This window comes from Mobula birostris, chromosome 16, assembly GCF_030028105.1.
Source record: "Mobula birostris isolate sMobBir1 chromosome 16, sMobBir1.hap1, whole genome shotgun sequence".
Lineage (NCBI taxonomy): Eukaryota > Metazoa > Chordata > Chondrichthyes > Myliobatiformes > Myliobatidae > Mobula > Mobula birostris.
In genome coordinates, this window is record NC_092385.1 from 2900536 (window position 1) to 2913395 (window position 12860).

General features: G+C 48.0%; 2 protein-coding genes across 2 annotated transcripts in view; one reads left to right on the forward strand and one right to left on the reverse strand.

The window, feature by feature from the left end:
* Positions 1-1084, reverse strand: part of xpc (xeroderma pigmentosum, complementation group C) — a 68036-nt gene extending 66952 nt beyond the window's left edge. Inside the window, 2 exon segments of the mRNA XM_072280216.1 lie at positions 1-80; positions 940-1084. Coding sequence (XP_072136317.1) covers positions 1-80; positions 940-973 — 114 coding nt within the window. The 5' untranslated portion in view covers positions 974-1084.
* lsm3 (LSM3 homolog, U6 small nuclear RNA and mRNA degradation associated) overlaps positions 867-12860 on the forward strand; it is a 43421-nt gene continuing 31427 nt past the window's right edge. Inside the window, exon 1 of the mRNA XM_072280217.1 lies at positions 867-1100. Within this exon, the coding sequence (XP_072136318.1) occupies positions 1080-1100 (21 nt within the window). The 5' untranslated portion in view covers positions 867-1079. The remainder of the gene's footprint in view (positions 1101-12860) is intronic.

Below are 12860 nucleotides of genomic sequence, written 5' to 3' on the forward strand. Positions count from 1 at the left end.
TTCCTTCACCTTCTTATTGTCGGTCTTGACTGCAGAGTCGGCTGACGCTTTCCTTTTCACCATCTTTGAGCCTGATGCAACTTAAGAGACAATGCAAGATGCGAATTCCAGATTCTGCCACCCTGTTATGCAAGGACCATGCGAGGTGATTTATGTAACACAAATGCAGCTACCCAGGAAACTGCAGCCCCGAGCATCGCCGCTCACCGCTCTGCGCATGTGCAAAGCACGCCGCCCTCCCGGCCGCACGGGGCGGGCTGGGTGGAGTACCGGCCACTGAACCCGAAACCCTCCCGGCCGCAGGGGGCGTATAGCCTGGAGTACCGGCCACTGAACCCGAAACCCTCCCGGCCGCAGGGGGCGTACAGCCTGGAGTACCGGCCACTGAACCCGAAACCCTCCCGGCCGCAGGGGGCGCACTGCCTGGAGTACCGGCCACTGAACCCGTCACCCTCCCGGCCGCAGGGGGCGCACTGCCTGGAAGACCACAGCCAGTAACTTTCACACTTCCAGCTGTAGGGGGCGGGCTGGTGGAGTACCGGTTGCCCAGACCCATCACCCTCCCGGCCGCACGGGGCGGGCTGGGTGGAGTACCGGCTGCCCAGACCCATCACCCTCCCGGCCGCACGGGGCGGGCTGGGTGGAGGACCGGCTGCCCAGACCCATCACCCTCCCGGCCGCAGGGGGCGTACAGCCTGGAGTACCGGCCACTGAACCCGAAACCCTCCCGGCCGCAGGGGGCGCACTGCCTGGAGTACCGGCCACTGAACCCGTCACCCTCCCGGCCGCAGGGGGCGCACTGCCTGGAAGACCACAGCCAGTAACTTTCACACTCCCGGCCGCACGGGGCGGGCTGGGTGGAGGACCGGCAGCTCAGGCCTGCAGCGCTCCGCTGTTTCCACATTGCATATTAAAAGAGAGAAAAGGATCATCCGTCACCTTCCCTCCGTCCGGCGTTCCCGTCCTCCACCATCACCCGAGTTCGTTCAACTTTAAAATCCTACGACAGCTCGGCCTGCGTGGATGCGCATGCGCGGTGTGGGTCCTCCCGCCAGTTGGCCTCGGATTCGAATGCGGTGATGGCGGAGGAAGTGGAGCAGGTAGTGAGGGGGGAGAGGGGAAGAGGAGGGAGGGGGAGAAAGAGAGGGAGGGGGAGAAAGAGAGGGAGGGAGGGGAGAAAGAGAGGGAGGGAGGGGAGAAAGAGAGGGAGGGAGGGAGGGGAGAGAGAGGGAGGGAGGGGAGAAAGAGGGAGGGAGGGGAGAAAGAGGGAGGGAGGGAGGGAGGGAGGGGAGAAAGAGGGAGGGAGGGAGGGAGGGGAGAAAGAGGGAGGGAGGGAGGGAGGGGAGAAAGAGGGAGGGAGGGAGGGGAGAAAGAGGGAGGGAGGGAGGGGAGAAAGAGGGAGGGAGGGAGGGGAGAAAGAGGGAGGAGAGAGGGAGGGAGGAGAGAAAGAGGGAGGGAGGAGGGAGGGGAGGGAAGGGAGAAAGAGGGAGGGAGGGGAGAAAGAGGGAGGGAGGGGAGAGGGAGGGAGGGGGAGGGAGGGGAGGGAGGGGGGGAGTGGGAGGGAGGGGAGGAGGGAGGGGAGGGGGGAGGGAGGGGAGAGAGGGAGGGAGGGGAGAGGAAGGGGAGGGAGGAGGAGAGAAGGAGGGAGGGAGAGGAGGGGGAGAAAGAAGGAGGGAGGGAGGGGAGAGGGAGAAAGGGAGGGAGGAGAGAGGGAAGGAGGGGAGGTGAGACGTGGAAAGAAGGAGAATTGAATTGACTTTATTACTTCACAAACACGAGGAAATGTGCAGATGCTGGAAATTCAAGCAACACACACAAAAAATCTCTATTATCTCTTCCTTCAGTTAGTCCTGACGAAGGGTCTCGGCCCGATACATCGACTGTAGAGATGCTACCTGGCCTGCTGCGTTCACCAGCATTTTTTTATGTGTGTTGCTTGACTTTATTACTTACATCCTTCACATACATGAGGAGTAAAAATCTTTAAGTCTCCATCTAAATGTGCAATTTATAGTAATTTGTAATAAATAGTATGTACAGTGGGTCAATCAATATAACATAGAAATACAATTGTATCAGTGTGAATTAATCAGTCTGATGGCCTGGTGGAAGAAGCTGTCCCAGAGCCTGTTGGTCCTGGCCTTTATGCTGTGGTACCGTTTCCCGGATGGTAGCAACTGGAACAGTTTGTGGTTGGGGTGACTCGGGTCCCCAATGATTCTTTGGGCCCTTTTTACACACCTGTCTTTGTAAATATCCTGAATCATGGGAAGCTCACAACTACAGATGCGCTGGGCTGTCCGCACCACTCTCTGCAGAGTCCTGCGATCGAGAGAAGTACAGTTCCCATACCAGGCAGTGATGCAGCCAGTCAGGATGCTCTCAATTGTGCCCATGTAGAAAGGCCTTAGGATTTGGGGGCCCTGTTACGTACCCCGTAACTGGGTTACCAAACCAGCAGAAATGGACCACTTAGTTGGAGTCTGGATTACTGGAACTAAGGAAGTTTTATTAAAGAAATAAGTAACACAGTAATCGTAAGGATATAAATGCAACGGGTTAGCAATGATAAAACACACATGTACACAGAACCAGGATAATAGGAATCAATCAAGCTCTATCGCAGTCTAGGGGTAAAATGATCAGTCTCAAGTGACGCAGAGTTCAGTTCAGCTTAGTATAGTTCGCAGTAATCGCTGTTGTGCTGTTGGAGAGGGAGAGAGAATGCAAATTCTGATTCACACAGACCTTTGTTCTTCGCAGTTAGCTTTCGGGCGAACCCTTTTATGTGTTCTGTGGTCACCGACTGTGACCCCTCCGTTCCGGATACGACCGTTCTTCCGCGGTGAACCCGGCACCCAGGCGAGGGCGGACACACACACCAGGTTCCCGCCGATCGTACCTTTTCACCCTGTGCGTCTATGGTCGGTTCCCGCGATCAGACCTCCAAACTCCCACCAACTTGTGGAGGCACACCACATAGCTGGTGTATACAGACCATGTGAGCTCCTCAGTGATGTGGATGCTGAGGAACTTAAAGCTGTTCACCCTCTCAGCCCCAGATCCATTGATGTCAATAGGAGTTAGCCTGTCTCCATTCCTCCTGTAGTCCACAACCAGCTCCTTTGTTTTTGCGACGTTGAGGGAGAGGTTGTTTTCTTGACACCACTGTGTCAGGGTGATGACTTCTTTTCTGTAGGCTGCCTCATTATTATTTGAGATTAGGCCAATCAGTGTAGTGTTGTCAGCAAATTTAATTCGTGGATTGGAGCTGTGGGTGGCGACACAGTCATGGGTATACAGAGAGTAAAGGAGGGGCTTAGGACACAGCCCTGAGGGGCACCTGTGTTGAGACTCAGAGGGGTGGAGGTGAGGGAGCCCACTCTTACCACCTGCCGGCGATCTGACAGGAAGTCCAGGATCCAGCTACACAAGGCAGGGTGAAGACTGAGGTCTCTGAGCTTCTTGTTGAGCCTGGAGGGAATAATAGTGTTGAATGCTGAACTGTAGTCCAAGAACAGCATTCTCACACAAGCATCCTTCTTCTCCAGATGTGTAAGGACGGTGTGTAGAGCTGTGGCTATTGTGTCATCTGTCGATCGGTTGTGTCGGTAGGTGAATTGTAGGGGGTCCATTGTGGGCGGTAGCAAGCTACAGATGTTGTTCTTGACCAGCCTCTCAAAGCATTTGCTTATTACTGAGGTGAGTGTGACAGGATGCCAGTTGTTCAGACATGTTACCTTGGTCTTTGGTCTTTTTAGGAACAGGGACAATGGTGGATGTTTTGAAGCAGTAAGGCAATCTACACTGGGAGAGGGAGAGATTAAAAATGTCTGTAAGCACACCTGCCAGTTGTGCCGCACACATCCTGAGTACCCGCCCTGGGATGTCGTCCAGTCCGGCAGCTTCACGACTTCACGATTGGGAGGGATGCAGAGGAGGTGGGTGGAGGGTAGGGATAGAGAGGAGGCTGTGGGAGGGAGGGAGAATGGACAGGATGTTGGGGAGGGAGGGGATAGGGTGGGATAGAGAGGTGGCTAGGGGAGGGAGGGAATAAGGGGAGGAATAGGGTAGAATGGAGAGGAAATTGAGGGAAGGAAGGTGGAATAGAGAGGAGGGTGGGGAAGGAGGGGATAGGTAGAATAGAGAGGAGGGTGGGGAAGGAGGGGGTAGGTGGAATAGAGAGGAGGCTGGGGAGGGAGGGGATAGGTGGAATAGAGAGGAGGCTGGGGAGGGAAGGAATGGGGAATAGGGTAGAATAGAGAGGAAGTTGAGGGAAGGAGGGTGGAATAGAGAGGAGAGAGGGGATAGGTGGAATAGAGAGGAAGTTGAGGGAAGGATGGTGGATTAGAGAGGAGGGAGGGGATAGGTGGAATAGGGAGGAGGTGGTTAGCGAGGCAGTTGAGGGAAGGCAGGGATAGGGTGGTGGGTTGGGGTGGAAAGGGGAGTGGTGTGGGTAGTAGGGATGGAACTTTAGATCCACTTTGCGGATAAGTTGTTGAGTAGCTCTGGGCCAGTCTGACGTGGGATTTTGTTGAGAGTTTTACTGCTCCTTATAAAGCAGGTCTACTGTGCTGCCTTAGCTACCACCTCAAAAAAAGCTCCTGTCCTGAATCAGGGTTTATCCCGAAACATCAACAGTTCCTTTCCTCCCTCAGATGTTGTTCAACCCATTGAATTGTTCCAGCAGGTTGGATGTTGTTCCTCAAAACTTGAACAGGTTTCTGACATGTTCATGCACTTCACTGTATCCTCAAGAACAGGCTTGAGCCATGGAGTACAAAAGGAGAGAGAAGGAAATCAGTCGTCATCAACATCATTACGTGCTGTGTCGTGTGACAAGGGCGATCCTGATCTTTCCATTACCACAGTTGTTCTTGGCAAATTTTCTACAGAACTGGTTTGCCATTGACTTCTACTGGGCAGCATCTTTACGAGAGGGGTGACCCCAGCCATTCTCAATACTCTTCAGAGATTGTCAATAGTCACATAACCAGGACTTGTGATCTGCACCGGCTGCTCATACGACCATCCACCACCTGCTCCCATGGCTTCATGTGACTCTGATCCGGGAGGAGTGGCTAAGCAGGTGCTACACCTTGCCCAAGGGTGACCTGCAGGCTAGTGGAGGGAAGGAGCACCTTACACCTCCTCTGGTAGACGTATCTCCACCTGCCACCCACTAAGTCAGTACCGGGTAGATACATTCAGAGAATTAAATGTATGGTGTGATGATTGGTGTGGGACAGGTTTATGTCTAATAATGGAGCACTTGGCACAGACACTGAAGGAATGGGAAGTGCTTCAGTTAAATTGTCCCAATAATAATCAAAAAGGGTATCTTAAAAGTTATCTGTCACTGGAGAAATTGTTTGGTAAAATCAAGGGTCCATGGCTTGAGAAAGGTTGAGAACCCCTGGGTAAGGGCTGGTGGCCCAAATACCTGACAGTTTGTTTCTTTATAGTCTCAAAAGAATTAGCTTCAGAAACAGAGGATGTGCTAGTTGTAACATGTCATGATTTCCTTAGATTCTGGAGATGTCCCAGAGATTTGGAAAACTGCAAAAATATGTCTCTGCAGGATCCAAAGCAGGTGGAGGGGCTGTAGGCCAAGTCTGTCAGGGGGATCTGCAGGACTCATTTTTCCATTGGTTTGTTACTGTCACATGTATTGTGAATTAGTGAAAAACCTGTCTGTACTGTTCATACAGACTAGGTCATTACAGTGCATTGAGGTAGATCAAGGGAAAAACCAACTAAAGTTTTACAGCATTGAGAAAGGTCACAGCGTGGTAGACTATGGGGTCAGGAGTCCATCTTATCGTGCTGGAGGACCATGCAATGTTATTTTACCAGTGGGGTGGAAGCTGTCCTTTCAAGTTCAAGTTTTTGTACCTTCTGCCCGATGGGAGAGAGACAGAGGAGAGTCCGTCACAGTAAGTGGGATCCTTCATTACGCTGATTGTTTTACTGAGGCAGACAGACTGTCAAGGGGAGACTGGTTTCCATGATGTTCTGAGCTGTGTTCACAGCTCTGCAGTTTCTTGTGGTCATGGGCAGATGGTTAAGGTAATGGCAAGGCATTTGAGCAGTCCACATGAAATTGTTATTTGCTGTATTTTTTTGCAGATGGGTAGAAAGGGGAACCATTGGATGTGGTGTATTGGAACTTCCTGGAGATATTCAATAATATGGGAGACCGGTCGTGCAGTGCTTTACGGTGCCAGCAGTTGTGATTGGGTTTCAATTCCTGCTGCCGTCTGTAAGGAGTTTGTACTTTCTCCCCGTGACCCAGTGGGCTTCCTCCAGGTTCTCTGCTTTCCTCCAACATTCTGAAGTGAATAATTTCCTAATTTCCCGCATTATAGAAACATAGAAAACCTACAGCACAATACAGGCCCTTTGGCCCACAAAGTTATGCTGAACATGTCCCTATTAGAAATTACTGGGCTTACCCATAGCCCTCTAGTTTTCTAAGCTTCATGTAGCTGTCCAGGAGTCTCTTTAAAGTCCTTATCGTATCTACCTCCACCACCGTCACCAGCAGCCCATTGCACGCACTCACCACTCTCTGCGTGAAAAACTTACCCCTGACTTCTCCTCTGTACCTACTCCCCAGCACGTTAATACTGTGCCCTCTTGTGGCAACCATTTCAGCCCTGGGATAAAGCCTCTGACTATCCGCACGATCAATGCCTCTCATTATCTTATACACCTCTATCAGGTCACCTCTCATCCTCCATCGCTCCAAGGAGAAAAAGCCAAGTTCACTCAACCTGTTTTCATAAGGCATGCTCCCCAATCCAGGCAACAGCCTTGTAAATCTCCTCTGCACCCTTTCTATGGTTTCCACATCCTTCCTGGAGTGAGGTGACCAGGGTCCTAAGTTGCTGCAACATTACCTCTTGGCTCCTAAACTCAATCCCACGATTGATGAAGAACAATACACTGTATGCCTTCTTAACCACACAGTCAACCTGCGCAGCAGCTTTGAGTGTCCTATGGACTCGGACCCCAAGATCCCTCTGATCCTTCACACTGCCAAGAGTCTTACCACTAATATTATATTCTGCCATCATATTTGACCTGTCTATTATATTCCACCTGTCCACTTGTTGTCCAGTGACTCAGCCTCTCTACCTCCCTCTGTACACTGCACCCTCATCATGACTTGCTGGTACGCCTGTCTTTGTATCATCAGCAAATCTGGCTACAGGGTGCTCTATCGCCTTATCCAGGTCACTGATAAAGATCGCAAGTAGTGAGACCCCAGCCTAAACCATGTGGTACCTCATTAATTACTGACTCCCAATCTGAAAGCAAACCAATTATCCCAACCTTTTCTGTAAGTTGACCAATCCTCGATGCATGGCAACATTTTACCTCCAGTTGCGTACACTTGTACCTTGTGCAGCAACGGTTTGTGCCATACGTGGGGAGATTTTTAAAAAAGCTTTATTTGTTGCATGTACATTGAAATGTACAATGAAAGGCCTTGTTTGAGTCAGCAACCGACGCAGCGCAAAGATGTGCTGCTCTACCTCAGGGACGTGTGTGCTTAGCCACTGCTGTACTCCACAGCCGCAACTGTAGCATGACACAGCTCAGATGCCATCTGTAAATTTGCCGACGTCACAACCATTGTTAGCGGAATTTCAGATGGTGACGAGGAGGCGTGCAGGAGCGAGACGTACCAATGGTGTCAGAGCAACAACTTTGCTCTTGTCGTTAGTAAGACCAAGGAGTTGATTGTGGGCTTCAGGAAGGGGGAGTTGAGGGACACCCACATTGAGGGATTAGAAGTGGAAAGAGTTTCAAGTTCCTGGTGTTAACATTTCTGAGGGTCTGTCCTGGGCTCGGCATATTGATGCAAGTACAAAAAAGTCAGAGTGGTGACTATATTTCTTTGGATTTTGAGAAGAATTGATATGTCATCAAAGACACTCATGAATTTCTACAGAGGTTCCGTGGGGAGTATTCTAACTGGTTCAACGTTGGTATTTAACCATTAGGGGAATCATATCTAGGCCTCCAATTAGTAAGCGAGAATTGGGGTTGAGATTGCAAAGGGAGTTGGAAAGGGCATGTAATAAGGGTAATGTAACAGTTGTAAAGGGGAACTTCAATATCCAAGAGGATTGGGAAAATCAGGTTGGTGTCGGATTGCAAGAGAGGGAGTTTGTTGAATGCCTATGAGATGGCTTTTTAGAGCAGCTTGTGCTTGAGCTGACTCAGGGAAAGGCTATCTTAGATTGGGTGTTGTGTAGTAATCCAGATTTTATTAGGGAATTTGATGTAAAGGTACCCTTGGGAGACAGTGATCATAATATGATTGAATTCATACTGTAATTTGACAGGGAGAAGCACAAGTCACATGTATCAGTATGTCAATGGAATAAAAGGAGTTACAGAGGCGTGAGAGAGGAGCTTGCCCAGGTGGATTGGAGGAGGATACTGGTGGAGATGACGGTAGAGCAGAGGTGACTGAAGTTTCTGGGAATAGTTCACAAGGCGCAGGATCGGTATGTCCACAGAAGAAGTTGTTCTCAAATGGCAGGGGCAGGCAACCATGGCTGACAAGGGCAGTTAAGGACTGCATAAAAGCCAAGGATAGTCAGAGGCTTTTTCCCAGGGCTGAAATGGTGACCACAAAGAGGACATAATTTAAGGTGCTGGGGAGTAGGTACAGAGGAGATGTCAGGGGTAAGTTTTTTACTCAGAGAGTGATGAGTGCGTGGAATGGGCTGCCGGCAACAGTGGTGGAGGCGGATACAATAGGGTCTTTTAAATAGGTACATGGAACTTAGTAAAATAGAGGGCTACAGGTAAGCCTAGTAATTTCTAAGGTAGGGACATGTTCAACACAACTTCGTGGGCCGAAGGGCCTATATTGTGCTGTAGAGTTTCTATGTTTCTATGAAAGGGCGTATAAGGAAGCAAAAGTGAGTGGGAAGTTGGATGATTGGGAAGCTTTTAAAATCCAACAAAAAGCAACTAAAAAGGAGGGAGAAGATGAAATATGTGGGCAAACTAGCCAGTGATATAAAGCAGGATAATAAAAGTTTTTTTCAGTTTGTATAAAGAGTAAAAGAGAGGTGAGAGTTTATATTGGACTAGTGGAAAATGATGCTGGTGAGGTAGTAATGGGGGACAAAGAAATGGCAGATGAACTTAATGAGTACTTTGCATCAGTCTTCACTGTGGAAGACACTAGCAGTGTGCCAGCGGTCTGTGAGTGTTGGAGCAGGAATGAGTGCTATTGCTATTACAAGAAAAAAGTGTGAAGCAAGCTCAAAGGTGTTAAGGTGCATAAGTCACCTGGACCGGATGGACTACATTCCAGCGTCCTGAAAGAGGTTGCTGAAAAGATAATGGATGCATTGGTCATGATCTTTCAAGATTCATTTGATTCTGGCATGAGCCAAGAGGACTGGAAATTGCAAATGCCAGTCCACTCTTTAAGAAGGGAAGGAGGCAAAAGAAAACAAATTATAGGCCAGTTAGCCTAACCTCAGTGGTTGGGAAAGTGTTGGAGTCTATTATTAAGGATGAGATTTCAGGGTACTTGGAGACTAACGATGATTGAATGAAAGGGTTAACATATGAGGAGCGTTAGGCCTGTACTCACTGGAATTTAGAAGAATGTGTGTGGGGGGGATCTCATTGAAACCTACCAAATGTTGAAAGGACTAGATAGGGTGGATGTGGAGAGGATGTCTCCTATGTTGGGGGTATCCAGAACTAGAGGTCACAGCCTCAAAATTGAGGGGCGACCTTTTAGAACAGAGGTAAGGAGGAATTTTTTTTTAGCCAGAGGATAAAGGAAGGAGAATCTGTGGAATTCTCTGCCGCAGACTTCAGTGGAGGCCATGTCCGTGGGTATACTTAAAGCGGAAGTTGATAGTTTCCTGATCGGTCAGGGCATCAAAGGATATGGTGAGAAGGCAGGTGTATGGGGTTGAGTGGGATCTGTGATCAGTCCTGATGGAAAGGGGAAGCAGACTCAATGGGCTGAATGGCCTAGTTCTGCTTTGTCTTACGGTATGGGGGGAGCACTGCACAGGATCAGAAAAAGCTGTAGGAAGGTGTGAATTTAGCCAGCTCCATCATGGGCACTAGCCTCCCCAGCATCGAGGGCACCTTCAAAAGGCGATGCCTCAAAACGGCAGCGCCCATCATTAAGGACCAGCCCTCTTATTGCTACCATCAGGGAGGAGGTACAGGAGCCTGAAGATACTCAAATGTTTCAGGAACAGCTTCGTCCCCTGTGCCATCAGATTTCTGAATAGATAATGAACCCATGAACACTAACTTAGTATTTATTCCCTCACACTAATTTAATTTATTTTTGTATACTTATTGTCATTTATAGTTTTTATTAATGTGCGTTGCAATGTACTGCTGCTGCAGAACCAATTTCACAACATACACCAGTGATATTGATTCTGTTGGAGGAATCCTGCGAGTGTCAACATAGCATGCCCACAACTTAGTAACCAACTTACTTTGTTGTGTCGCTGCCTGTAAGGAGGTGAATCTCAAAGTTGTAGAAATTATCCATAATTTGATAAGTGTACTTTGACTTCACAATTTTCCCTTTTTTTTATGGGCTCTACTGTGAAAAATGGAGTACGTGAATCACAAATAAAATTTCTCAGTTAGTGATCCCTATTTGTAATACTCATTTATGTGATCAAATGTTTGGGAACTGATTGCTTTCACAAAGCACTGTAACTAAATACTTCCTAAATGTCCTCGTACTGTAGCTTCCATTTATTAACTAACTGTGTTTGGCACTTTATCAGCTATCTCTTGGAAAGCCTTACATGACATAAAGACTCCTATCTTCATTGAATCTTTCTTGCTCTTTAGAAAACAAAATCTCCATCTGATTAACTAACACATTTTGACTTGATAAATCGATGCTGTTTTGTCAGATGTGATCTTGTTTTCTTTTTGATAATCTTTAGCTTTCTTACATAACAGAAAACACTGGAGGAACTCTCAGGCCAGGCAGCATCTAAGGAGGGAAATAAACAGTCGACACTTCAGGCCAAGACCCTTTTTCAGGATTTTGTGCCCCTTCTCTGGACATTGCCTGACCTGAGTTCTGCTGCATTTTGGGTGTTGCTCTGGGTTTCCAGTAACTGTAGAATTTCTTCTGTCTACATGATTGATCTACATCTTTTAGTTTCTTCCTGAAATGGAGACACTTTTCTTACAGATACACAAACACTGCTGTGGTATCTTGTATGTTTTCTTTAAAAAATTGCCTCACATTCTAACAACCCGAGTAAACAGAGACCCATTCTTCCCTCAGTTAATGAGTCGGCTATCACAAGCTCACAGTTCATTGCCTCTGTGGTGGTTCTTTATTTATTTTAATTGGGCTGTAGCGTGGAATAGGCCCTTCAAGCTCTGCTGCCCCAGCAACTCCCAACAAACCTGATTTAACACAAGAAAACAACACGTCCAAAATGCCGGAGGAATTCAGCAGGCAGCATCTATGGAAAAGAGTAAATGGTTGACTTTTTGGGCTGAGGCTCTTCATCAGGATTCAAAGTTTTTTAGTTTGTTCCTGAAATGGAGACACTTTTGTTATAGATACACATACAGCCCTAACAGAATTATGGGACAATTTACAAAGACTAGTTAACCTACCTGGCATATCTTTAGACTGTGGGAGGAGAGCAGAGCACCCAGGGAAATGCCCCACGTTCCATGGGGAGGACGTACAGAGAACGGTGCTGGAATTGAGCTCCAAACTCTGGCCTGCCCTGATCAGTAATACCATGGTGCTGTCTGTTAGAGGCCAATTGTACTCTCACCAGGGAGTTGCAGCAATATCGTACAGCAACTCCCCTTACATTAAATCAGCATGCCACTTGCTTTCTGTTTGCTGCTGTCTCATGATACGTGCCTGCTTTTTGTCAACCTGCACACAAGATGTCACTGCACACTAACATTGTATACAACAGGAATACTACTGAATACTTTACTGCTTTTTATTTTTTTCTCTGCTCCTACCAAAGTTAATAATCCCTCACTTTCTGGCATCATCAGAATCAGATTTAATATCTTATGCGAAGAAATTTTTTTAGTCAGAGGGTGGTGAATCTATGGAATTTGTTGCTACAGGCAGCAGTGGAGGCCAAGTCATTGAGTGTATTTAAGGCAGAGATTGATAGGTATCTGAGTAGCCAGGGCATCAAAGGTTATGGTGAGAAGGTGGGGGAATGGGACTAAATGGGAGAATGGATCAGCTCATGGTAAAATGGCGGAGCAGACTCGATGGGCTTCTGCTCCTTTGTCTTATGGTCTTATGGACACGAAATTTGTTAACTTTACGGTGGCGCTACAATGAAATACACGATAAATATAAAGGGAAAAAAACAGTTGCATTAAAGATATATGTCTATTAAATAGTTAAGATAATGTAAGTAGTGGAAAATAACATTAAAAAAATAGTGGGGTAGTTTTCATGGGTTCAATGTCCATTTAGAAATCAGATGGTAGAGGGGAGGAAATTATTCCTGAATCCCTGAGTATGTGCCTTCAGGCTTCTGTACGTCCTTCCCAACCGGAACAGTGTGAAGAGGGCCTGGCTTGGCCTGGGTGGGTGGGGTCTTTAACGATAGACACTGCCTTCCTAAGGTACCACTGCTTGAAGATGTCTGGAATGCTGTGGAGGCTAGTGCCCATAATGGAGCTGACTAATTTTACAAGTTTCTGCAACTTGCTTCGATCCTGTGCAGTAGTTCCCTGCCCCCATACCAGACAGTGATGTTGCCAGTCAGAATGCTCCCCACAGTAAATTTGTAGAAGTTTTTGAGTGTGTTAGTTGACAAACGAAATCTCCT